We start from the raw sequence: 25,313 nt of genomic DNA on the forward strand, positions 1-25,313 counted from the left end.
CGCCTCCCTCTTCTAAAGCATCCTCCTTGCGCTGGAATCCCGGCAATTGTTCTGTTCACACCCCTGGGCCACTGAGATCTCATCTGGATGGACACTCGTGGCAGGACCTTCAGGGGCCTTGACTCACTCCCCTGCAGTCCTTTGTGTCCTCGACTCTGGGCCGCTCGTCAGCAGCTCTGTCCTCTTTTGTGCATCTATTCCTGCCAGTCTAAGGGAGCAAGCAGGAAGTTTCCAGGCCGGGTGCTCAGAGGCTGACCGTTCTCAGCAGACGTCACCTGGTGCCGGCCTGCCCCAGGGGCACCCATCCATGCCTGGTCCTCCTGGGGGGGGGGGTGCTGGGCAGCAATCAGATCCAGGGGTGAGGAAGGGTGGGGAGCTGAGGCCAGGTTATAGCTGCAGGAAGGGACTTCACGCACTCAGGAGGATTCCCTGTGGGCAGGGCGGTTGGCATCCAAATCCCTGGGCCACCGGGATGTTGTTCCTACTCCTCAGTGAGGAGCTAAGGGCCAGGGAGTCAGTGACTCACCCAAGGTCATCAAGTCAGTAGGAGTCAAGGCAAGGGCAGCAGCCAGGGCGTCCCACTCCGAGGGCAGGGCTCGTTCTGCCCCCACGGGCGGGTTTGCCAGCGGGCTCTGACCTCCCCAAACCTGTGGCCCCAACGTGGCGAGGCCCCTCTGCGGTCCACGTGCCGCAGGACAAACAGCTGCGCACTCTCACTCCGGCTATCACTCCTTTAGAAAGGATGGCCTGTGCTTCCTTCCATCCTGACCCCTACCAAGAACACCACTCCGGAAATGTTGCCACAAGTGAAGAAAAAAGTACACCCAACCACAGGTCCTCAAACTCCTCCTCTCCATTTCCCCCAGAGGCCGCACCAGGGCGAACTGCATCCACCGCTACCATTTACGGGCTCTGTCAAAACCTCGGCACAAAACAGGAGAAGAATCCAGGCCACGCCGTCGCTGGGTGCCTGTTCATCAAGCTCCAGCCCTGAGATGCCCGTGAAACCGCGGCCGCCAAACGGCTGCCCAGGCCCCAGCAAAACGCCCTCCAGCGCGGAGCCTGCCCACGGCTCCCAGTGGCTGCCGCTCCCGCCGCTGCTGGGGAGAGGGCGTCTCCAACTCCAGCTCTGGCCTGAAGCTAGCCCACAGGGCCACGATGGCTGGGGAAGGGAACAACGCATGTGCAGAATGTTCCGGTGTCCACCCTGCAAGAGGGCCCCGGTTACAGCAGCGCAAATCCACGGGTGACTGTGAATTGTGAACCGAGGTGACGGCCAAAGGGAAAGCCAGCAAAGGAGGACGTCCGTGGAGTGCACGGCCGTCAGAGGAGAAGGCTGCCCTGCCTGGCCTTCCCCGTATCAACTGGCTCCAAACACTGAAACCTCTCCAGACACCCGCTCTTAGAAGGGCCGGCTCGGCACTCGTTAACCATCAGCCACTAAAACAGCAGCGAGTGACACTACAGTCTGACCAGAAAGGTCCGAGATTAGAAGTCAAATGCACCGGGTCCCTTTCATTCTCTGCTGGTGGGAACGTGAGATGCGCCTCACCATGGGAAACGATCTGGAAGTTTCTTATAAACTTCAACACACTCACCATATGGCCCAGCAATCCCACTCCTGGTGTTTACACAAGACAAATGAGAACCTACGTCCACACAAAGACCGACACACAGAAGAGCAGCTTTATTCATAATAGCCCCAAACTAGAAACAGACCGAACGTCCATCAGCTGGGGAGTGGCGAAACGAATGGGGATACATCCATACGGTGGAATACTACTCAGCAATCAAAAGGAATGAGCCAGACCCGTACAACCACGTGAATGAATGTCGAAAGCACTTTGACGAGCGAGAGAAACCAGATTCAAAAGACTTCGTACTGTAGGATTCCATGTGGACCACACGCTGGACAGGGCAGAACTGCAGTTACAGAAATCAGGTCAGTGGTTGCTGGACCTGGAGATGTGGGGAGGGAGCTTTCGGGGGTGACGGGAGCATTCTACATTTGTCTGTGATGGTGGTTTCCATGACTGTTTACACTTGTCAACACTCAACGAATTATACACTTAAAATTGGTGAATTTTGTTGTATGTACATTATACCACAATAAAGCACATTAAAACAATACTAGGTTCCTTCTCCTTAACTGGAGCTCAAAGAAGTGGCCCATGCTGGCTGTGACTTGGAGAAATCACATAACCTTGCCGGGCCCCAACTATGCCATCTGTACAGGGGCTGCCTCACGGTCCCCTGGCTCGAAACGACAAGAATGAAGTCGGAGGATGTGAGCGAATGTACAGACCTGGGGGTCCATAAGCGTCAGCCTCTGCCCACCCGCCCTCCCCAGCGTAAGTGAGCGACTCCACTGACCCACAGCCTTCAACCAGCTGGGGCCGGGGATGAGCCGGAGGACCCGGTGAGGAACTGAAACACTGCGGAGGGTGAAGGAGAAAGGCCGCAGCCTGGGGGGGCGGAGCGGGTCGGGGAGCTCGTGGAGGCGGCTGCTGGGGAAGAGGCTGAGGCTGGGGACAGCACAGAGGTGGGTGGGACAGCCCCGCGCTTGACCATTTTGCTCAAGGCCGGCCTGGCTGTGGCCTCCAGGTCTCTCATTTCCTCTCCTTTAACAAGGGGTCACAGAAGTGCTTTCCCACAACGGCATCATCTCCCTATAAAGTCGTCAGCTTAAACACAGAGCCAAGCTGGGGCAGGACAAAGTCTCCTTTATGACACATTGCGGTTCATCCCCACCCCTTTGAACCCTTGGGCTCTGACACAGAACACGAGCTCCAGCCACTCCCCGTCACTTCCCACAGGCGCCAGGACACAGCATTCCTTTCCCTGGCTTCTGGTTAAATGCCATCGTCAGTATCTTTAGGAGGAAGCGGGGGGACTTGGGGGTGGGTGGGGGTGGGGTCAAAAAGAGAGAATGGATCCAAAGGACTTCTAGGAACTTTAAAAGGCTTGGAAATTCATGGTGCCAGTTCTTTACTACGTCTAATTTTACTCTGAAAGTTCCTCTTAACACAAAACATGTTCCAGCCAAGACAGGGTTAGTTTGGGCTCATGAATAGTGAAGGCGAGGGACTGCCCCTGGAGGCGCAGTGGTTAAGAACCCTCCTGCCAATGCAGGGGACATGGGTTTGAGCCCTGGTCCGGGAAGATCCCACGTGCCGCGGAGCAACTAAGCCCGTGCGCCACAACTACTGAGCCTGCGCTCTAGAGTCCGTGAGCCACAACTACTGAGCCCTCGCACCACAACTGCTGAAGCCCGCGCGCCTAGAGCCCGTGCTCCGCAGCGAGAAGCCACCGCAATGAGAAGCCTGCGCACTGCAATGAAGAGTAGCCCCCGCTCGCCGCAACTAGAGAAAGCCCACGTGCGGCAACAAAGACACAACACAGCCAGTAATTAAATAAAATTTTAAAAAGAAATAAATTTTAAAAATAACGAAGGCAAGAATTTCCTCAGTTCTCTGAATGGAGCTGGAAAGAGGCAGAAAGCGGCCCCAGAAGAGAACCCACAGGAAACTAAAGTTGCCCGAGGCAGAATCAAGTGAGCTGTCAGAGGTGAAATGCAGAGAGGGCATTAGCTGCAGACAGCTAAGCTGGGCAACAAAGGAAACTGGGAACAAGACTGCGGGTCCTTCAGGAAAGCCGGGTAGAGCCTTCTTGCCTGTTAGATGCCTGTGTTTCAGGTGACACCCAGTCGGGTAAGGCTGCTATCTCCGCAAACCCTCCCCGCCCCCCAGTGATAAACCACTCCCTTTCTCCAGGACGGTCTAATTACATCCTTTTTGCTTGACACTCACAGGGCCAGGGCAGGTTCTCTGGAGTAAAGCCCAGTACGGTACACAGAGGATGTCAACACTGCTCCCTGAAGCACTGGGAGAGAACGCAAAACGAAGGAAACCTTGAAGAACAGGCAAGAGACAGCAGTGTTGACAGGAACAGGTGCTGGAGGAGATGGAGAAGGGGGAACAATGGTTGACACACTGGGGGACATCAGAGGCGGAGGTGTGGCAGGTGGTAAAAGAGGTGACTGCTGCAGGGCAGGGCAGGGGAGACCCAGGCAGCACCACCCAGACCATGGGGGGAGGACCCCTCAGAGCCACCCGATGCTGTCAGCATGAGAGAACACCAAAGCTGGGGAACGCCCAGGGGCCATTTGCTCAAAGGCTCAGAGATTTCACCCACAATGGCCTCGCCAAGACTGAAACAAGAACAGCAAGATATCCCGAGGGAGGTGACCATGTGGTCCAAAGGTGGTGTCTTAATGGCTCAGCAGTATGTACTGTGGCCTAAATCCAACCTCCAAATGACCACGTTATCTAACTAAGGCCAACCTGAGGCCGTCAGCTGACCAGGGCGGCACCCCGGTCCTGAACAACAATGGTGACAACTACCACTTACGCAGCATCTCCCACATTAAGACTCTCCCCTACGGTTCCATTCAAGTCTCACGATAACCCAAATGAATGGCTCCTGCTATGTTCGGATAAGGAAATGGGCGCTTAGAAGAGTTAAGTAACTTGCTCCAAATCACACCGCTGGCTGAATAACCAATGCTTATCGAGTGGTGGTCGGGTGGACGGATGGATGGATGACTGGATGGACAAAGGAAAGGCCAGGCTGACAGACAGCTCCTCTTGGGACTAGACTTGGTCCTTCTGCGCCTGTCAGAGGAAGCAGGGAGAGTGGTGGGTAAAATGAGCCCATGAACAGGACAGCATCGACAAATATATATGACAGCCCTATTTTGCTGAAAGTGGGGGGAAAATAAAAACACCAACCCTCCACGAGAAACAGGAAAAAGAGAAACAGTCTGTCCCGGTCTTTAAATTTTCAAATCATAAAGAAGAGCCCCGGTGGCCCACGCCGGCTGTCCCCAGGTCTGAAGGGTTTTCCTCCGAGTATTTATTTGCAGAGTCAAAGTTCTCAGTTAGAGGAGAAACAGGACACAGCAGAGATTACATCGGAGCAGGAGAGGCGCCGCACAAAGGCCCTTCCTTTGTGTCTAACTCTGCTTTGTTTAAAGCAAGATCAGATTCAGCATCTGCACTTTTACTCGCTGCCTGACGAAAACCAGATGCCAAATGCCTCGCAGCACTGCGTCGGGGCCCCTGCCCTTCGGAAAACGACTTGAGTCAGGCGGGCCAAATGCACCCGGCACTGAACAAAGCGCGCCTGTGCTTCAAGGGCCGAGATCTGCGCTCCTGAGCCTTTAAGAAAAGGCACATTCGGAATCTTTTCAGGCTAGGAAAGGCGAAAAAGACGGGCTTCGTACCTCATTCTTCGTCTAGTCTAGAGGCCTGGAACTTTTTCCTGAAGCTCCACCTATAGCTGGATGGTTGAGATGCTCAAGCTGGTCACCAGTGGATACCAGTCACCAAAACATTCCCCTCTGCAAGCCACTGACATTCTGGTGACCGATGGGAGAGAGCAGCCATCTTGCTGACACGGCTCAGGGACAAGGATTCCCCCTAAGCTAAAGGGCCTTGGGGGTGGCAGTAAACTCACCCTCCAAAAATACTCAGAGCCCCAGAGAGAGAATAAACACCAGCCAGCAAGCTCTAGCTCCTGGATCTCTGAGCAAATCAGGTCAGAAGTAAATCAAGTCAGAACACAGATCTCTGAGCAAATCAAGTCAGAAGCAGATGGAAAAGTGTAACCTGAAGACCACTTATCTATCACCTGGATCACAAACAACCGTCAGCGGCGCCACCCTGTTACAGCTCCAGACCTGGCTTCCCCAAGGATCCCCAGCTAAAGGTGGAGCGATCCAAGTCTGATTCTGGAAGGAGGGCACTCCTCCCTCTGTGGCCACACCCCCGGCCCCTGGCCCTGGGCCCCAAGGATGCTGTGGCAGGGGAGGACAAAATGAAGGAATACAGGCTCTTAGCTGCCTCGGCCAGGAGATGACACCTGTCACTTCCTCACCCGTTTCACTGGCTCACATTAGTCACACAGTGTCAAAAAATCTGCACAAATTTGGAGGGGTGCGTGCACATCTGGTGAGCTGTTGTCTCTGCCACATCGTCTAAGTCCTAAGACTTCTCATTCCCAAGGTCAAGCCCCTATTTTCAAATGAATTCAAGGTCTCATCACTTAGAGCTTCCGTCATTACCTCAAAACCCCAGTGGCAAAAACAGACAGCATCTTCCTAAATTCGGTCCCCTCTTCCAAATTTCCATTTTATGTCAAGTCATCACACTCAAACTCCTACAGTCATCTTCTAGACGCAAGATTCAATCATCTCTTCATTCAATCCTCCCTTCTTTCAACAGTTACTTTCCTTTACAGTTTTCCTTTGATATTTTCCCCCATTTCCTACTACTTCCAACTCAAATCTCACCACCAACAACTGAATTATTCCAGGAGCTTAAACTGGTCACTCGGCTTTTATTTTCTTCCCTTGCCATCGACCTGGTACGCGGCTGCCTAATCCTCCCTTCCAAGGTCCACTTTCTTAGTTTCTCCCCCGCTCAGGGGCCCACAGTCCTCCCCACTGTGTAAATCAAGGGTCACCTTCTAAGCCTGCAATTTGCAGTGCTCTAGAATCTGCCTGTGGAATTAGGCAGGACATAACCTCCCTGTTCTCTGCCACAGCCATGTCCACTCCCATCTCCACAGGTCTGTTCATGCCACCCTCCTACTCTTCTTGTGCAAATCCTAATCCTACCTCATGATCCACTCCAAATACGACCTCCTCACCTGACTCCTTCCCACTAACATACTTAACCTCCTTCTCTTCTGGTTTACCACAGGGCTAAGCGCTGTCTCTGCCTAGTGTGCCTTCTCATGAGAATCTACATTGTACTGTTTTACAAGTGTAAATCCTATTTCCGGCTCCTTTGAGGGAGTGTCTGATGTAGGTTGCCTTCAACTGTACGTAGTGGAAAACGGCAATTCTCTCACCCGGAAGACTGGGTTTGCCTCTTGGTGGGTGTTCAACCAAGAAAGACACAACCAAGCCAACACTCAGGAGAAGGAAGGATTTATTACTTGAAGCAAGTTAAGGAGAACACGGGGGGGTCTTTCCCAAAGCAGTGTCACCCTGAACAGCAAAATTAGGATAGTTTTAAGCTCAGGGTACACTGATATTCATGGAGGGGCTTGGGTGGTTGAGAGTCTAAGCTTTAGTTGACTGAAGTCACGAGGGTCAGAAAAGGTCAACAGCATCATCCCTTAGGCTCCAGTTGATCTGGTGGTTGAGTGCTTCAGGCTAATCTTCACTATTGAAAAAGAAGTGGGAGTCTTTATAACTGATCTATTATCTTTGTTATATACTTACTATCTCTCTGCCTGGTAACAGTTCTTGCATTCTTTTGTTCCCTTAAGATTATTAACTACTGAGGTCTGTTCAAGGGCAAGCACTGTGGCCAGGCTCAGATCCCAAAGTAACTTAGGCCAAAAATGGCTTCTCTTATGTCAAGAAAGCCACGCCTGGTTCTTTTCCTCCGGGGACTCCTTACCCTAACTGCTTACAATTCCTTCGGCTGAAACAGTGATGACAGAAAGTGCAAGGTCGGCCTGCTCAGTCTTCAGTGCCTCTATCGTCAAGGACCCTGGTTCTTCCCATCTTTTCCCCTCGGATGGCCTCAACAGATTTGCTTTTCCTCGTGGTGACAAAATGGCTGCCTCTTTTCCAAGAATCTAGTGCATGGAGCTGTCCCTTCTGTGTTTCCTTTTAAGAGAGAAAATGTCTTTCCCAGAATCCACTCCCCGACCTCCCCAGAGGACTTCTCATATCTCACTGGCCAAAACGATGTCACACGCCCGTATCTAGACTATGGGCGTCCATGACTGGCTTGGACCCATCAGTTTTTACCCTGGAGCTTAAAGCAGAGTTACCTTTCCTTGAGTAGTTGGCAGGGAGGTGGGGAGGGAGGCATGACATTCAAAGGAAACCAGAGCTCTGCCAACAAGAAGAGAAAACAAATGGCTGTTGTGTAGGTAACCAACAGTGTCTGCCACGGGCAGGGCCCGGCGTCATGCATCCTTGCGTCTTCCCTCCCTGGCCACACCCGTCCTGCACTGGCACATATGGACGCTCAACAAATATCGGTGGAATTCAGCCAAACGAGGAATTATCCTGTGGGTGTGAGAAAACAGTGAGCATTACAATAGAGTGGCACAATTGGACATTTGTGCATAGAAAGTGGAAAGAGGGCCATGAAATCCAAACAGATGCAAAGAAGTACTTAGCAGAGGAGGTGGGGAAGCTCCGGTCCAAACCCTAGGCTGGGCCTGACTGGCCTGACTCCCAGTTCCACATCCAGGGAGCGGGCCCCAGGCCAGAGGGCTGGGCCTCTCCCAGCAGGGCCCAGCTGGGCCTTCTCCTCATTTCAACCCTTGCTTCCACTGGGCCAGGGGTCTACATCCAGCCCACAGCCTGTCAGGCACAAAGGAGGTTCCCAATGAGGCCTGCCAGTGCCTAGCTGCTCTCTGGGCACATCATGGGCACCATAACTCTGTGGACCAAGAATACCTTAGCACAGGAGGTCTGGGCTCTGAAAACAAGTCCTCCCTTCACTCAGGGTCAGGGACAACTCCTTCAGCTGGGCTCACAGGTCTCTGCACCCTCGTTCCTCTTCAGGCCACCCTGTTCCTATCCTTGCCTCCCAGCTCAGCTTTCCAGCACATTCTCCCAGATTCTTTGGGCTACGGACAGCAGTCCAGACCCCAAAGGCACATGCCTCCACCCTTGAGTGGAAAATGCACAAAGAACTGTATAGAAAATATACTGAACACAAGGCTCTGAAGTCTCACAGATGCCCTACGTCTACATCACAGGTCCATGAGTTTTTACCTATTGGAAGTTTTGGAGTTCCTTTTCAAATACTGTAGAGCTGGGATTTCAGTGGCTAAAGAAAACTGTGTTGAATGCAGCCACTCTCAGAACTCATGACACGTATGCAACATTCGATACACAGTGACGGAGCAATATTAGGTCGAACTGTATGACACTGCCGATATTCGACCGTTTTTGACCTACGAACATGGCAATGTCACACAGTTCAACCTAATATTTACTCTGTGCCAGGCAACTGGCTTGGGACACCATGACCAACTACACAGCCATACTCCCTGTCCTGATGGAACTTACAGTCTAGTGCATTAAACCATTAACTAAAAAGTCATCTCGGGTGGGAGGGAGGGAGACGCAAGAGGGAAGAGATATGGGAACATATGTAAATGTATAACTGATTCACTTTGTTATAAAGCAGAAACTAACACACGACTGTAAAGCAATTATACCCCAATAAAGATGTTAAAAAAAAAGTCATCTCAGTTTTTAAAAAAAAGAAAAGAAAGGAATACACAGTTTAGCTGCACTATTATAATTAATTATATGCGTATTTATGTGTTTACTGCCTGACTTCTTTGCACGCCTATAACCCACAAGGATGGCTCTGTCTCCTCTATATAACACACAGCCAAACACGTAGCAGAAAGCACTGGATATCTGTTAAACTTATTAATTCATGTTACAGTAGACAAGTGCAGGTGCTGTGGAAGCATCCGGCAAAGTGATCTGACTAATTTGGGGACGTAAGTGTCAGGGCCTTCACCAACTTGGAATTTCTAACATTGCTGATAAGGCTGAATTAGGTCCTCGAAAGACAGCTCCGTATACCACACAGATACTGCCAGCAGCATAAGTACATGGGGTTTCACGGGGATTATTTAAAATACTTAAAAGAACAAACTGTTTTTAAGCACAGCCCCGTATTTCAGAAATGCCATTTACATAAACAATTGGTACGTTGATTGCAAATCATTCTTATTTCTCTCCTAAAGCAGGATGCCCCCAGGATCTTCAGTAGGTGCTCTATTAGCCTAGTCTGAGTTCCAGTATTTACTTAAAAGTACTAACAGCGAAGTTCTGGAGAAATATTTGGTAACTCGGACATTTTTCTAATTCAGACTAATCTTCCTCGTTAGTCTACGTTGTTAGGGATTTTACGATCCTATTAAGACGAAGCATCAAAGGCTGCCCTTCGAGGAATGTTCACCAAATTCTTTTGCAGGACACTTCAGGCAGCGAGAACCAGAGCTAACATCAGAGAGCGGGTGGGAAAAAAAATAAAGAAATGACAATTTGGAGAGCAGCTGTAATCCAATTCAGCCTAATACGTGACACCTAGATGAAGTCACATTCAAATTCCAAGCAAAGCACGTGAAAACTTTAGGCCCCGCACCCCTGATCTTTTGATTGACCTGATGTAATTTCATGAAAAACATCGGTGAACACCACTAACCGGCAGGCCTCCTATCTATTTTGCGGCATCTCCGTGAGAGCCAGCCCTTGACACGCTGCAGAGACATCAATGAGCCTGGACGGTATCTTCATGCGTGTCTGGCCCGTCACTGCTCGCTGTACCAGCACAGAGATTTGGTAAAACACTGGTCACATTCATGGAACGTCTTAAACTCTCTTGACATAGCAAATGATCAGCAGGCCCTGTCCCCATGCCAAAGGCAAACAAAACTCTGTCGCCAGCAAGGACACCCGGTCTCTCCGAAGGACGCCAAAGTCCCTGTCCTGCCTCCTTTGTGGAACCTTGCCAATCTCTGGGATGCAGGCATGATCAGGGGCTAGGGGAGATTATGCTCTGAATGTCTTAAATGATTAGTTACTTAAAATCCTCCACCTGACTTCAGTCATTCCCCGTCGCAGATGACAGAGAAAAAGCCTACTTGATTAAAGCCTGAATGCCTATACATTTAAAAAAGGGAAAATATGCAGAAGAAAACAAGAGTCAGATTACTGATGGGCATAGCACCAGCCCCAGGACATCAGGGGCTGCTGAATAAATTATGACAAGGAAGCACATACATTAACCATAGATTCGCCAGAAATGCCTCCGCCCTTCCGGCTCTCACAGTTACTTACTTTCCCCCAAAGCATAGATTGAATCTGGCCTTGTCCTCAAGCGTGGCCTGGCTCTTCCTAGATTCCAAATATGGGAAATTACAGCTCTTCTGTGGTGGGGTAAGAGCGGGAAGGCAATGTTTGTGTTGCGTAACGTTTTAATTAAAACAAAGACGACGTACCCAGAATTTCTCTCTTCTGCTGGGAGAGTTTTCCAGGCCTCCTTCCACTCTCTCCCCACCCAGGCCATCAGTCTTTTCATCACCTCCAGAATAATTCCCCTTTTAAATAAGGGGATTATGCATAATGAGATCTGCAAAGAGTCTTCTAAAATAAATTCAAGTCTAGAGCCACATTCGTTTTCACCTACTTTCAACCTTCTTAGAAATCCACACTTGGGCGTGGGGGGTGGAGTGGATGGACCTGGACTCGGAGTGTGAGAGAGAAAGGGGCTACTACGCGTGCTGCTTCTCCCAGCCGAGGGGTGCGGGGACACCCAGCTAAAAGTCATCCCCCATCCTGACACAGGGAAGGAGAAAGACCTGGGCCGGTGCTCCGAATGCAATCTTGCTTTTTTTGTAATGCAATACCAGTAGACAGATTGCCAAACTCTCCAGCAAGCTACCTTACTGTACTGAAACATCAGAAGACCTTAAGAAACTGCTCAGCAAATCATCTCTGAACAGCGTCAGGGAGGGTTGTCTAGCTTGGGGATGAGCCAAGAACAAACTTATCCGCACAGTCCCTCCTCTAATAAACCAAAAGATGTGTCCATCTGCGAAGCAGAACCCCCCCAACGGACCATCCATCTCCAGACCAACACAAAACCACCGCAGAACAAAAGCACTGCGGAAAACCAGAAAGGTCTCTGAGGAGAGCTGCTCGTAGGGAGAAGGCTGGCCCTGCGCACAGGCTCCTGGGAGCAGCCCTGCCTGCTCCGGGGCTCAAGCCATCGCCACCGGGCACAGCTTACAACCTGCCTGGGACCTGCAGACTTAGAGTACGTGGGCGAGAGGGGAGAAATACCAGGGACGAGGGAGAGAAGCGCAGATCAGGGCTTCTTAAGGTTAACCCCATGTCGAGGGAAGGCCCCCGGGAAGGTGCAGATCTGGAAGAGTCCGTCAGTGTGTCCCGTGCCACCCGGCTGAGCTAACCCAGCAGCTTCCGGAAAACAACCGTGGTGAGAGCCTTGGGCTCCGGACAGGAGTTAAGGGAGGCCAAGTACCACGTAAGGGTGATCAGCCTTAACACCACCATACCCCTAACACCAGGGTCCTCAGCAGAAAGCTGGCTGTGGACGCTGTCTCCTATCTGATGGCAAAGTATGTGACTATTCTAGGTCTCCTTTGTTCTGACTTCCTAGAAGTTCAGAGCTAAGTATGCAATTCCCAATTCCAATACAACATCCCCAGCAGTTAATAAGCACGTCTCCCACCATCATTGGTACCCTTCTCCTACTCCTATAGGCCCTTCACCAGGCCTGCCCAGGGCATGTGTAATTCATGGCTGCTAATGAAGAGCTGAGAATAAACAGGAAGAAAAGATGTAAGAAATAGTCAGTAAAAAGACTTACCTTAGGAAAAGAGTTCCCTTACGTCAGAGTGTCTTTAATTAATCTTTCTATTTATTGAAGATTAAAAATACCTATCAGGTGACTACTTAAAATGTTCATTATGATTTTAGCTTTCGGTTCTTGGTATTTGAGATAACAGAACGATGACTGCTTGTAACAGGCACTCAAATATTTGTTGAAGGAATAGATGGAAGTCTTTTCAGGAAAGTACTGTAAGGAGATTCTAGTGGTCTCTGGATGGGTGGTAGCCAGGTCAAACCCTGATGTTTAAGAAGGCTTGGCTGTGATATGTGAACCCGACAACCACCCCTCCAAAATAGCGACTCTTTTAAAAATCAGGTCTAAAGGTGAAGCGTCCAGGAAACCTGCTTTTGCCCCCAGGGTTTTAAAGAAAGTCACACCAGTGAACCTGAGAAGTAACCAAACACTTTGAAATGATCATCTTTTTACAGCAATAGTTGCTCCTGCAGGGTTAAAGAAAAAACATTCTCTTCCTTTGGGTTAAGGCCTTGAAGGTCTGGTAGCCAGCAACCTTAAAGGTTACTCCAGTCCAGCTCACTCTAAATGGAAGAATCATGTGGGAGTTGAAAACGCAGGAAAACGTCTCATTTTTTTCCTAGTCTATGAACAAATAAGAACAGTTGATTGAATTGGATACAAAATCCAGTATTTAACGACTGTCCTCTTAACAAGTTTTGAATGGGCTTTATTTTAATTCAAGATTATAACTAAGACGGTCAATAAAATATGTGTGTGCTTAATTTGTTAAATGTATGTGTTTCTAGAGAACATATTCAGAATAAACAAGTCAATTATTTCTCTTAAGTACATTAAAACTTAAGGGTAGTGTTTTTATTATGACTCTTGCTCTTGATACAGCAAGACAAAATCATTCTGTTATATAGCTATTGAATAAGGCTCACTACTCCCCAACGATTTCACCAATTACAGCTTCTTCTAGCTATAAAATAACCAAATCAGTTCTGATATGGCCATAAAACTGAGACTGAAAAAACAGTGGAATAAATCACCCCTTTAAAATCAAGTTGTTGAACAATATGTTCTGTATGAGTCCATTTATGTCAAAAAAATCTATATTTGTGCAAGTATATGACTAGAAATTATAGAAAAAAAGCCGGAGAGAACATAGTGTATCAAACTGTAAAGAATATATTTCAGACTCAACAAGGGGCTCAGGGCAGAGAGGAGAACTTTCACTTTTTACTTTCTGTCGATACTGTTTGGATTTTTACAACAGAACTATATTCACATGTCACTCTGTCCAAAAAATTAGAAGTCAAAGAAACAGAGCAAGCAAAAATAAGCTATCTTGTGAAACTGCAACTTACAGCTCATCACCTTTCTGTTATGTAACATTCTACCCTGAAGCACTTTATTTGTTTTAAATTATGCCAAATCTTCAGTGAAAATCGAGATTTCCTTCCTGATGGGGGTGCTACATCTAAGAGGTTGTGAAATTTCATTCTCTGGAAGTCTTTAGAAAGGCTGGGTATGTGGGGTGGGGAAGTGGTAACTGGCCAGGACAGGGAAGGTGGGGTTTGCCCTGAAGCAGCGATGGTTACTCACACACAGGTCTCCAGTTCCTGCTCCTCCTAAAAGCCCTTCCCAGCAACAGGTCAAATCAAGGTTGCCGATGCAACCAGTTGATGGGCAAAAACCCCTAAGTAAGTTACACAAGCCCCTTAGGGCTCTCAAAGTAACACTTGGGGTGAGGAAGCTGGCCACCTTACAAGTTTCAAAAACACCTCACCATGATACCACTTTCCCTAAGCTGCGGACACAGGGCTAAGGTACCTAATGGGTCCAGGCTATGTCTCCTTTGGTCACTGGCAACCCCGAGCACCAAACTAGTTTTGCTTTAAAACTGGACTACTGTATCAAATGTGAGGGGTCACACTGATTATCACGTAGAAAAAACAGATTAATACTACTTAATCAATGCTGCCTGGCTGGGAGACAGAAGATTTCAAATTTATGGGGCTCTTGGAGGAAGGAGAGTTAATAAAGGGGGTCCCTGAGAAGGAGGTAGGCAGCCCATCTCATGACATGGCTCGGTTACCAACATAACACAAGCAGGAGCCAGTGCCCAGCTGAGAGCAGAGAAGGTGTTTGCAGAGGCTGCCATGGAAAAGGAGCAGACCGTACCCCAGAGTAGCGGAAAATGGGTGTTACGAGCAAAAGCAGAAACAAATACATGAAAATAACACCAACTTAAGGCAATTCTGAACATACTCCACCATATCAAAGAATCATAATGGGGGACTTCCCTGGTGGCGCAGTGGTTAAGAGTCCGCCTGCCAAAGCAGGGGATGCGGGTTCGAGCCCTGGTCCAGGAGGATCCCACACACCGCAGAGCAACTAAGCCCGTGCGCCACAACTACTGAGCCTGTGCTCTAGAGCCCGCGAGCCACAGCTACTGAAGCCCGCGCACCTAGAGCCCGAGCTCCGCAACAAGAGAAGCCACCACAATGAAAAGCCCACGTGCCACAACAAAGACCCAACGCAGCCAAAAATAAATAAATAAAATAAATAAATTTATATAAAAAAAGAAAGAATCATAATGGGAAAGTACGCATAGCTGGTATCAGATTTCTTCCCTCTGTTTTAATAAAGGGAAGGTCTGGGGACCTGTCAGTTGATGGGAAGAGGTCCCACGAGAAGACTGGACACCAGTCTCTTTGAGTTCACAGTTTTGTTAGAATGTCTTTGCTCTGATGATGTTTTGATGGACACACAAAAGCTCTTCCTTCGGTACAGAAACAGGTCCCCTTCACTTCCACTCTGGACCCCCCACCTCCAGTAATGCCCCCTGCCCTCCCTGCCACTTCTCCCGCTGGTCCTCTAGGACACCTACCTACAGCTCTCTAGTGTCTGCCACCTGTCTCTGATCCAAATACCTAGACCTCACACCAACCGACTGTTCCAGTTCTTCCCACCAGCACCTCTAAGGGCCCAGGTCCACTGACACTCGGGCTTCTCCACCCCTTCAGAAGTCTTCTCAAAACAGCCCCTTGTGCCCCGGTGTCCTCCACCCCACAATTCTGCCAGGACCTCACTCTCCTATTACTTAAATAAATGCCTAAAATTCCCGCCCATCCAGAAAGCCCTTCCAGACTGACCACTCGAGAGCTACTCCAGTCGCATCCCTCTCCTGGACAGAGCATTCCCTTCACTCCTCCTGCTAAGCTGAAAGCAAGACCAAACTTGCCTCGCCTCTCCTTCCCCAACAAGACAACTGTCCTTGGAGAACACGTGGTACATCACTGTCTCCTTGTCCACCTGCAAAGTGATCTACCCCTTTTTCACCCCAGGCTTTAGATTATCATCTCCTAGAGGGGAGGAACATGGTTGTGATCCAGCACAGCCTGGATCACCTGGATGAAGGGAAATAGGGTATTCGGGTGAATTTCATAGAGGGTTAATAGAGGGTTAGGCAGAACCTTTGTTTCAACTCTCATGATCATAAAACCTATTATAAAGCTTTTTAAGATACATCTGACCACTTCCCAGGCTGAGTAGAGTCAATATAATTTAATCTTTGATTCAGAATCTTGCAGTGCCCCCAGGCTCATGATTCTCTCCTGCTACTGTAATTACAGATGCGGAAGATGTAGAGACTGGGCTGATGGTGGCCTGGAAACCAATTTCTAGAATCAATCCTTGCTACTACATCTTGTGATTTTCACCTTCCTGAAAGTGGAGCTCAAAAGTAAAAACAAGGGCTTCCCTGGTGGCGTAGTGGTTGGGAGTCCGCCTGCCGATGCAGGGGGTGCGGGCTCGTGCCCCGGTCCGGGAGGATCCCGCGTGCCGCGGGGCGGCTGGGCCCGTGGGCCGTGGCCACTGGGCCTGCGCGTCCGGAGACTGTGCTCCGCGGCGGGAGAGGCCACAGTGGTGAGAGGCCCGCGTGCCGCAAAAAAAAAAAAAAAGTAAAAACAAAATCCCACTTATCTGGGATGGGATTCTAGTTAAGGGAGGCCCATTGTCATGGTCTTTGTTAAGTGCCTGCCACTGTGGCCCACAATTAGTCACTTAATAAAAGGGTCTCGATGAGGGAATTTGGCAACATGTGATTTTCTACAAATATAAGCTTGGTTTTCATGCAACCATTCATTTCTTTGAAAAATCAGGGTCATTCACACACAGGTGTCCTAAATTTCCTTAAATTAAAATCCAACCCTTTACAAGGAATAGCTGTGCTCACATCAAAGCAGCAAAGAAACAGGTGTCCAATCACGGTGAATGAGGAACTCCCAAAGGAACCTACAAATACTAATCAAGGAGCCATAATTCAGGATGCACAAGGCCAGGGACCATGGGAGGCCAGGAAGTGGAGCCACTTCATCCAGTTCCCAGGCCAGGGCTCAGTGGAAGTGGTCTGCCTGGGCTCCAGGCAGACCCAGTCTAAGCCCAAATCCCAAACTCATTACAATCTGAACTAATTCTCTGTGTCCGGCATCATCCCACATGAACTGGTCCCTGAAACTACTGACAGTCATTTCTCCAATCCCTAAAGGGCCACTCTGCCACCACTATGACTGCTGAGTCCTCTGCATTGGCAGGACTCTCATGGGAAGAGAATGCCCTCCCCATCCAAAGACTCCCCATTTCTGAAAGCCCAGCCCAAGTCCTCACGCATAGGTCTTTCCCAGTGACCTATGGGAAACAACAACCAGTGACCACATTGAACTTTACCTTGAACTTCCCGGGAGTCCATGGACAGACTTCAGGAGGTATGTGAACTTGAACGGGAAAAAAAATTACATCTTCGTTTTCACGAACCTCTAAGTTAACTGTTCCTTAATTGTGAATGTAGGCAAGCATCATGGTAATGTTTCCAGGACCTGTGACTGTCACAATACAAATCATACATACTTTCATATCACATCACAGTGGATGCAGATACCTCAAAATATCATTTTCACCCTTCACTACAGCAAAATTACGTAATTGTTAGATCTGCTGGTAGGTCTTGTTATTAATGTGTTATTAAAGCAGCACATTGCTGTATCATAATTTTAAATATTTTGATGGCAGCGTTTCAATATAATTGATGTTCTCTGTTATCCTAAGTTTTTATTTATGCATTTGAGAATGTTATCCTAAGAAGGGGTCCATAGGCTTCACCAGGCTGCCAGAAGGATCCACGGCACAAAAAAGGTTAAGAACCCCTGGTCAGTGGAGTAAAAGCATGAGCTCTATAGCCAGACAACCTGGATTCAAACCCAGGCCCTGCCAATTTCTAGCTCTTTCCCTTTGAGCACAATGATTTGAACTCCCTGAGCCTTGAATTTCCTCATCTTGATCGAGGGAGTCAATATAGAAACAACACCTACCTTGTGAAACCATTCATTCATCAAAAATTTAACTGAATACCTACTTTGTGCCAGGCACAAGGCTGAGTTCTGGGGCTACAGTAATGAACTGCACAGAGATGGTCCCTAAGCACTTTATACGGAAGATCATGCTCTATAAAGTGTTTGGCTGTGACTGGCACATAAGCATTCTATAAACACTACAGTACCACTGTTAAAACCACAATATTGAGCATTCAATTGTATGCTGATTTGCGTTGCTTCCCAGGTAACAAGTGTTGGTTCATCTAGCTCACACCTTCCCAAAAAGGCTTCCTGGAGGCCCGGGGCGGGGCCTCATACTCAGAGGGGCATCTTGTTAGATGCAAGAACACAGGATTTGAACCAAATGGTCCTGATTTCAAAACCCTGTTCTGCCACTTCCTAGCTTTGTAACTGTGCCAGAGACCAAGAGCTGTCCCCTCCAAAATTCTGTCCTCTCCTTCCCCTACAATAATAGAGCCCCAGTTTTGGCTGGATACTTAGAATTAAGGATGACATTTCCCAGCCTCCGTTGCAGCAACGTATGGTCATGTGATCAAGTTCTAACCAATGGGGATATAAGCAGAAGCAATGTGTGCACGAGGGCATGCCCTTCACCAACCCTTTTCCTCCTTCGTAATGGTTGGGACTAGCACAGCCATCTTGGACCATGAGATGGCCTTGGGAATAGAGGCATGCACTTGGAACAAGACAGAAAGGACCTGGATCCCCACCCCTGTGGAGCACCATTTCAAACCATTTCAGGCAAGTTCCTTAACCTCCCTGGACCTCAATATCCCCATCTACCAAAGAATGATAATATAAGGTGTCTAGCTGGCAAGACTGTTTGAGGATTTAATGAGATAGGACTTGCTTCACAGTAAGGGCTAGAGTTAGGAGAGGTGGTAGTACTGTTATTCTCTTGCTGCAATGACAAATGGAGGGGATTGGGACATCTTAACACAGCCCTGGGTGCCCAGGGGTGGCTCAATGATTCACACAGTTGAAAGGCATCTTAGCAAGCCTAGTCCTGACAAGAATTCCCTTCTCTGGCACCCTTGTCAAATGGTCCCCAGAAAAGGGAAGGGCACTGCCTCTGGGACAACTGTGGGGACAGTGGTGTTTGTTCATCCGTAAATCACGATCTTCATCCTCTTCCTTCCAAACCCTTCCCCCGACTACCCCAGGCCACCTCGCTGCTCTCCACTTCCTCCTCCTTCTCCTCTGCCTTTGATCACCCAGTCCTGCCTCTGAGCTCACTCCCCCCAGAACATCAAAGTCTCTTTCAATCTCTTTTAGAAGCACCCTCTGGCCTCTCCCCTAAGAAGCCTTCTCTAACTAACTGGGAAGGTCGTGATCGCTTCCTCAGTCCCAACCTATTCAAACAAGAGGCTTTTCAAACTCTACGAACGAATTTCTCTCCCACTGGAGAAGAACACAGATGACCATCTGACATCTACAAGTTCTCTGTGTTGAGCCAGGGATGTCCCCATCACTTACGTTTTTCATTGCTAACACTTTCAAAGCTATTTCATCTTGTTTGCCACATCAGCACTGGTCTGGAAGGCCTAACTCCTCATGGTTACGCAAAATCGAAATCTGCCTTATGTGCCTACAGCTTATATTCAACTCCCCTGATTATTCCCTTCCTGCTCTTGCAGACACAAATGCTATTGTCTCCCCCACAGTGCTGTCACCTTCCCATGTCCCTGTCACTCACACAGGCTGCTCCCTGCCCCGGGCCTAGGCACAGACACAACCACCCTCTTCTCTCCTCATTCCCTCTTTCACACTCAAGCCACGTCCACACCAGCCCCTGTTCTCTACTCATCTTCTGCTCCTCCGGCTCCATCCATTCTCAGTAGCGGAGACTCTACTATCCTCTTGGCTCAACCAAGCCCATGCTTAAGACGGCTTTCGAACTGGAATAAGGGTGGCCATGGCAGCCGATGGTTGCCTAGTTGGGTGGGGCACCCAGAGCTGCAACAGGACGGAACAAGACACGGTGGTCGAGAGGGCAGGAATCGGTACCCAAGCAGGCAGAAAAGGAGGAACCTGATCCAAGTCCTAGACGTCGGTAACGGAAGGGAGTGGAAAGCACGGGTCTGATTATGTCGAGGGAGTCACAAGCATCTCAGATCTACCCTGTACGCCCCTCACATACTGTCACAGGGTTTTCTCAAATTGCCACTTCTGGAGGCTGGCAGCACCTGTATCAGTCTCACTTTGCAGAGCACTTAAACTGGTCCTACTTTTTACATACAAAATTTTATTCCAAGCGTGTGACCCACCCGGACACAAAACCTTGAGAGTCTCTGCTATTTTCAATTCATATTACACATTCATTTTCATTACACAGCCAGAATGCTGACACATGAATCCGATCACACCAGATCACAAGCAAGAAATAAGACCCCAACCTGGGTTCTGCTCCCTCCACAAAGACCTTCTAGTCTCCAAGGTTAACAAAGTAGTAGCGAGGCCCCCTCCCTGCCATGCTGCCAGCCATCGAGTGGTAAGAAAGGGTGAGATTTCACCAGTGGGGATCAAAAACCCAGGCATGTCCAGAGTTCTAAACCTCCCCACTCTCACCCAGGTGTGCTCTTCGGCCGCCGTTCCCCTCTGACACCACCTTGACACTCATTTTCCTCCGTGGCACCTGTTTATACTTGAGGCTGGGAGTGGAGGAAAGATACTAGTGCCCAGTGCCAGGGCTCCACTCCAGGGTGGCCCAGAGGGTGAACAGAAGGGGAACCAGCCAGCAGCCTTACATTTCTGGAGCAGCCAGGAGAAACAAAAGGCACAAATGTCACATTGCCTTGTTTGCCCATTGGTGATTCCTTCTCCTGCCCTGGGCCCCACCCTTCCACTCAGCCCTCTTTCCCTCCTTAGCCACACCATCAACCCCATGCCCAAGCCTCCCGGAGGGCTCGCCTGTTGGTCCTCTTGTATCCACATGAATCGCTAATTACTGATTTAAACCCACACACTAAGTGAATGACAAATACCAATACAATACTTAGGACTGGCGAATGGAGAGCTACCTGTCTTCTTGCCTCTGCCTGAGCATACAGGAGACACAGACACTGTATCCTGACCCACACCTGAGCAGAAGACTGACTAAACTTGCCACCAGACTGGGTGTCCCTGTGAGCGCTGAGGAGGGGAGGGCAGAGCTGGCAGTGATGAACTCACACACCGGTTCTCCAACTCAGCTCCACACTGGAATTGTCTACGAGAGCTAAGACTCATGCCTGGGTCACCTTCCCAGAGAACCTGGTTTAATTGGTCTGGGGCCGCTGCCTGGACATCGGGATTTTTTTAAAGCTCCCCCAGTGATTCTAACATGCTCCCAAGTTTGAGAACCACTGATGGCTCATACTTACGTGTTCCTGACATTTTTCAAAGCAGTCAAGACCTTCAGGACACCTTATAGCCTTTAACTGTCAAGACAGCCCTTGGCGGTACACCCCATTTTACTGTGATTCAGACGTCAATCATAGTCAGACTGAGATCTGAACTCAGGTTCTCCACCGCAAAGTCCACTCCTTTTCCACTCTTCTGTGAACTCTTCTTGCAAGGGTGTAGACAACACATGAAAGCAATCTCCACTGCCACTAGATCACAAGTAAGTCCCATAAATGCAAGACACCTAGATGTGGAGATGCAAACACCACAAGCAGCAGTGATAACCTCTTCTGAATGCAGGGGACTGAGCTGAACCCAGAGGGCAGTGGGGTGTGCTCACGTGCGAGGTCTAAGGCAATGGAGGGAGAGGATGCATCAGATCCCGGGCAGGGAGCTTATCCTAGACCCAAGATGTGTCCTGAGATACCACACTTAAGAGTAAGACAGCATTCAGTGGCATGGAAAGCACTGTTGAATGGGAGAATGTCGGGCAAAGGGGGGACTCTTCAATGGGAGGGAATCTTAAGAGAGGTGTCAAGTGTTCACCTCTCAGGCCCCAGTTTCTCCATCCCGATCTAACCATCCTAACCTTCTGTGGGTCACAAAACCCAATCCTAGCACAGCCCCTACCAGGCACCTCTCCTCCAGTCTCTCTTCCCCCCAGAACTACAATCTGAGCTTCTTTGGTGAGGGGACATATGACTAGACCCTCAAACATTTTTAGTCTACTGATCACTTAGGTAGGGCAAAGCATCCCTTCAACCCCTATTCCACCCATGCTTACTTCCCCCTCAAAAAAACCAAAAAAAAAAAAAAAAACACCATCGTTATCACCAAACCAACTTTCCTGAGAGTGGGAATAACGCTGCCACTTCGGATCGGATTAGGAATTGATGTGGACTGACACAGACATGAAGACGCTGAAGCACCATGTTTATAAAAGACAAGAAACCAATCCACGATCCACACGGAGTCCCTAAAGCGTCGACATAGATGGGGGACCCCACGGCGGGGCCCGGGACAGACACTGAAGGACAGCAAATGTCCCTTCTTAAAGACAACAAACGATGGGCCACCTTTCCTCCTGGGTCAGAAATGGGGCTCTATTCCAACCTGTGACACACACCGCTGCCTCCCGGGGTCCCCCAAAGCCGAGTGTTGATGGCAAAGAACCACAAGGAATTACAGGAACCAAGAGCAGGTGAAACTTTCACATCGATCGCGCTGATAGGCAGCAGCCACTTACCCAGCACAGCCAGACAGCTCAGCACTGGGAGAAAGCACTTCATGTCGGCAGCTGAGAGGAGACACAACACAGGGCGCTTCCTCTTCTCCCAGCACTTAATCTCTCATTTCTGGCAATCCACTTAGAGCTCCAGAAGACAGTTTTGGAAAGAGAACTTAACTCAGGGAATGAGAACAGGTTAAAGAGCTCAGCAGGAGGGAGTGGGGGAGGGGCGGCGGGTGGCAAGTGTTAAACTCCCCTAGGCTAAAGGAAGGGTCCAAAACAATTCGGACGGCGCTGGAGGCTCGTGCCACATCCTGTGCCTTGTGGTTTCCACTGTAATTGTAGATTGCGGTGGATTAATCCTCAAGGAAAAGGAAAGAAAGAGTCTGAGAAAATCCTTTCATCCACTGATTATACAGAAATGTCCTTGGCTTCGCAGTGAAGGTGTCTGTAATCTCCCTCATTCGGATTCCCCAAAGGGAACGGGGCAGGTTTTGTCAAAACCTTTGACAGCCAAATCGCCCTGGTCGGCATCGACTGCTCTGGGTTTCTTCATCAAAAAGTCCGTCTCCACGCATGATGGTGGATCACGGGGCTACCACCTGCCCCAGACCTGCCCGCAACACACGAAGCAAGTTGGCGTTCTTTCGGCAGCCCTGAAGCGGTCCCACAATGCCAGCAGCTCTCTAAAACAAACACAACAGAGATTTATCAAAGGCAAGCACGGCCGCCGCAAAAGCGAGAGGGGCAGAGCGCCAAGCTGGTCCGGGCACCTGGTCCTGGACCAGGACGGTCAACGTTTGCAGTCTGACCTTGGCCAAGTCGCCACCTTAGCCTCCACTTCAGTTTCCCCGCACAGAGCCGAGCAATTGTGGGAAGCCCGATTGTTCCTGCAATACTTTCACCAAATGCTTCACTCCTGGGAATTCCTTCCGCCTCCCACCGAGCCCCGGCGCCGCGGGTAGCCCCACCCTCCGCGGGGGCAAATCGGGAAGAGGCTCCGAGGTGGGGCCGCCACTCCCCGTTCCACCCCCGGCCCTCGCCCCAACGTGGGAGCTGTGCGCGCGCCGCGTCCCAGGTGGCCCCGCTATTGTTTTACCTCTCCGGGTGTTTATTTTTCGCTGATTGGAAAGAAAAGAGAAGGAGGGAGAAGGGAGCCCGGGGCTCCGCTTTCGCTGCCAGGGGAGGGGTCTCAGGCCGACCCCCCGAGCGGAGCCGCAGCCGGGCCCACCGCCGCCCCTCCCACCGCCCTCCCCCCGGGCTCCGGCTCCCCTCGCTGCCGCCCTCCCCGCGCCGCGCGCGCGGTCGCCGGATACCGACCTCGCCGCCGGCCCTCTCCCTTCGCGCGTCGGTCCGTCGGTCCGTCTGTCCTGGCGCACGCCCCTAGGGACGCGCCACCTCCTCTCTCCGCTCCGGCAGCGGCACCGGCGGCCGCGCTCCGGCCCCTCCCCAGTCCCCGCCCCCTCCACCCGGCCCGTTGCACCCGGGCCAGCCGAGCGCGGGGCGAGGGCGGTGGCCTCGGCTAGAGGCACCGCCCCCGGGCCCGCCCCTTCCCCCCAACCCCGGGCGGCCGCGCTGGGGGCCGGGCGGGGGCTCAGGGTGCGGCTGGTGGAGCCCCGCCCGCACCTGCGGGTAGCAAGGGCCAACCGAGGACCTGGGCGCAGCTGGCGTGGGGGCCGGGCAGCGCCGAAAGTTAATCAGGGGGCTCACACGCAGACTAGCCGGCCGCGGGCTGGATGCACAGGCCCTTCCCAAAGCCCAGCAAAGGACCCCTGATCCTGGAAGAGGGCGGACCGAGAACGCGTCCCCTCTCTGGGAAACAAAAACAAAGCCCTCTGCAGGAGCCTTGAATCTGTTCATATAGTAGAACCCCCACATTGCACTTCACTCTAAAACTGAATTTCCTAGACGTTGAGACTGAATTGGACTCTGGAAACAGTCTGGCTTCTAACCTCGGCTCTTCCACTTCCCTGCTGCAGACCTTGGTCGAGTTACTCAATAGCCCTGTGCCTCAGTTTACCCACCTGTTATATGAGGAAATGGCCTATGCTTAATAGGGATATATGAGATGTCCATGGCACACTTGTAAAACACTTAGGATGGTGCCTGCTACATCTTAAGCACTCAGTAAATGCAAGCTATAATTATTTTATGAGGAACAGTCGTATCCAAGCAAGTGCATTTTCATTCATTCAATACTTGTCTAACACACGCATGTACTGAGTAAGCACAGACCCGAGGTAACCAAGGTAGAATAGGACAGTCCTGCCCTCCTGGAGCTTGCAGTCTAGTAAGGAAACCATAAAACAGGTATGGCAGGAAAAGAACAGTGTTGAGGAAGCACATGCAAGGCCTCTGACCCTGTGTTGCGGGGTCAGGGCATGAGGAGGAGGGGGGTTTGATCAGATCAGGCCAGGTGCCGGGAAGGCTTCTCAGAGGAAATGAAAACTAGGTAGAATCCAAAAGAGCAGAACGAGGCACCAGGGCGAGAGAGAGGAGGAAGGGGAGGACTCACAGGCCCTGGAATCAGTATCCTTGAAGGCCCGGAGCGGAGAGAGAGAGTGGCCCAGGTAGGGGATCAGAGATCTCTGTTGGGCCCAAATTAGTCTGTAAGAAAGAAGTGGCAAGAAACGAGCAGAGAAGAAACCAGGTGTCAGAACCTGAAGGGCTTTGTATGATGTGTTAAGGGGTGTGGACTTTAGCCCAGAGCCATAGCAAAGCCCCTGCAGATTTTGAGTAAGGCAGTATTGTTATCAGAAGTACATTCTAGAAAGCCCACTCTGGCCTAGGTGTGGAGGATGGATGGGGGGGGAGTTCTACAGGAGGCTCGACATCTGCAGACGAGAGATGATGGTGACCAGGACCACAGAAGTA

At 50.3% G+C, this 25,313-nt stretch overlaps 1 protein-coding gene across 8 annotated transcripts in view; it reads right to left on the reverse strand.

The window, feature by feature from the left end:
- Positions 1–23,890, reverse strand: part of IGSF3 (immunoglobulin superfamily member 3) — a 99,374-nt gene extending 75,484 nt beyond the window's left edge. For 7 of the 8 annotated variants that reach the window (XM_067727402.1, XM_067727404.1, XM_067727400.1 and 4 more), the window contains exons 1-2: positions 23,760–23,890; positions 22,458–23,125 (exon numbers count right to left, since the gene is read on the reverse strand). In XM_067727402.1, coding sequence (XP_067583503.1) covers positions 22,458–22,500 — 43 coding nt within the window. In that variant the 5' untranslated portion in view covers positions 22,501–23,125; positions 23,760–23,890. Of the gene's footprint in view, positions 1–22,457; positions 23,126–23,251; positions 23,389–23,759 lie in introns of those variants that run through there. The other variant, XM_067727398.1, reaches the window with a different exon arrangement.
- Positions 23,891–25,313: the final 1,423 nt, after the last annotated feature.

This window comes from Pseudorca crassidens, chromosome 2 (assembly GCF_039906515.1).
Source record: "Pseudorca crassidens isolate mPseCra1 chromosome 2, mPseCra1.hap1, whole genome shotgun sequence".
NCBI lineage: Eukaryota > Metazoa > Chordata > Mammalia > Artiodactyla > Delphinidae > Pseudorca > Pseudorca crassidens.